The sequence below is a fragment of the Elephantulus edwardii genome, unplaced genomic scaffold (assembly GCF_000299155.1).
Source record: "Elephantulus edwardii isolate Elephantulus edwardi_28Jun2011 unplaced genomic scaffold, EleEdw1.0 scaffold00217, whole genome shotgun sequence".
NCBI classification, from domain to species: Eukaryota; Metazoa; Chordata; class Mammalia; order Macroscelidea; family Macroscelididae; genus Elephantulus; species Elephantulus edwardii.
Window position 1 is genome coordinate 3,813,822 of NW_006399967.1, and position 521 is coordinate 3,814,342.

At 62.0% G+C, this 521-nt stretch overlaps 1 protein-coding gene across 1 annotated transcript in view; it reads right to left on the reverse strand.

Annotated features, from left to right (window-relative positions):
- GPX4 (glutathione peroxidase 4) overlaps window positions 1-521 on the reverse strand; it is a 2,137-nt gene that overhangs the window by 807 nt on the left and 809 nt on the right. The window contains 3 exon segments of the mRNA XM_006903757.1: window positions 1-95; window positions 197-341; window positions 428-515. The exon segment at window positions 1-95 is cut by the window's left edge and continues 11 nt beyond it. Coding sequence (XP_006903819.1) covers window positions 1-95; window positions 197-341; window positions 428-515 — 328 coding nt within the window.

Sequence of the window (521 nt, forward strand, 5' to 3'; positions counted from 1 at the left end):
GCGTCGTCCCCATTCACACAGATCTTACTGAACATATCGAATTTGACATTATAGCCTGCTGCGAACTCTTTAATCTCGGCATTGCTCCCTGGCTCCTGCAGCGTCGCGGGGGTGGAGGGTTGCGTATCAGTGGCGGCCGGCTGCACCCTCAGGTCCTGGCCACCCCACCCTCCTCTTTGGACCCAGGGCCACGCACCTGCTTCCCAAACTGATTGCAGGGGAACGCCAGGATCCGTAAACCGCACTCAGCGTATCGGGCGTGCAGGTCGACAAACTGAGTATAGTTTACGTCGGTTTTGCCTCATTGCGAGGCCACGTTGGTAACGATGCATACGAAGCCCCTGCAAGGGAGCACAGGCCGAGGTCAGGCACGCGCGCACCCCAGCCTCTGCCTGCACCCCGTGACGCCCTCCCGGCGGGCGCGCACCGGTACTTGTCCAGGTTCACCATCTGCCCATCGATGTCCTTCGCGGAGAACTCGTGCATAGAGCGGGCGCAGCGCCAGTCGTCGCGGGGCGTGC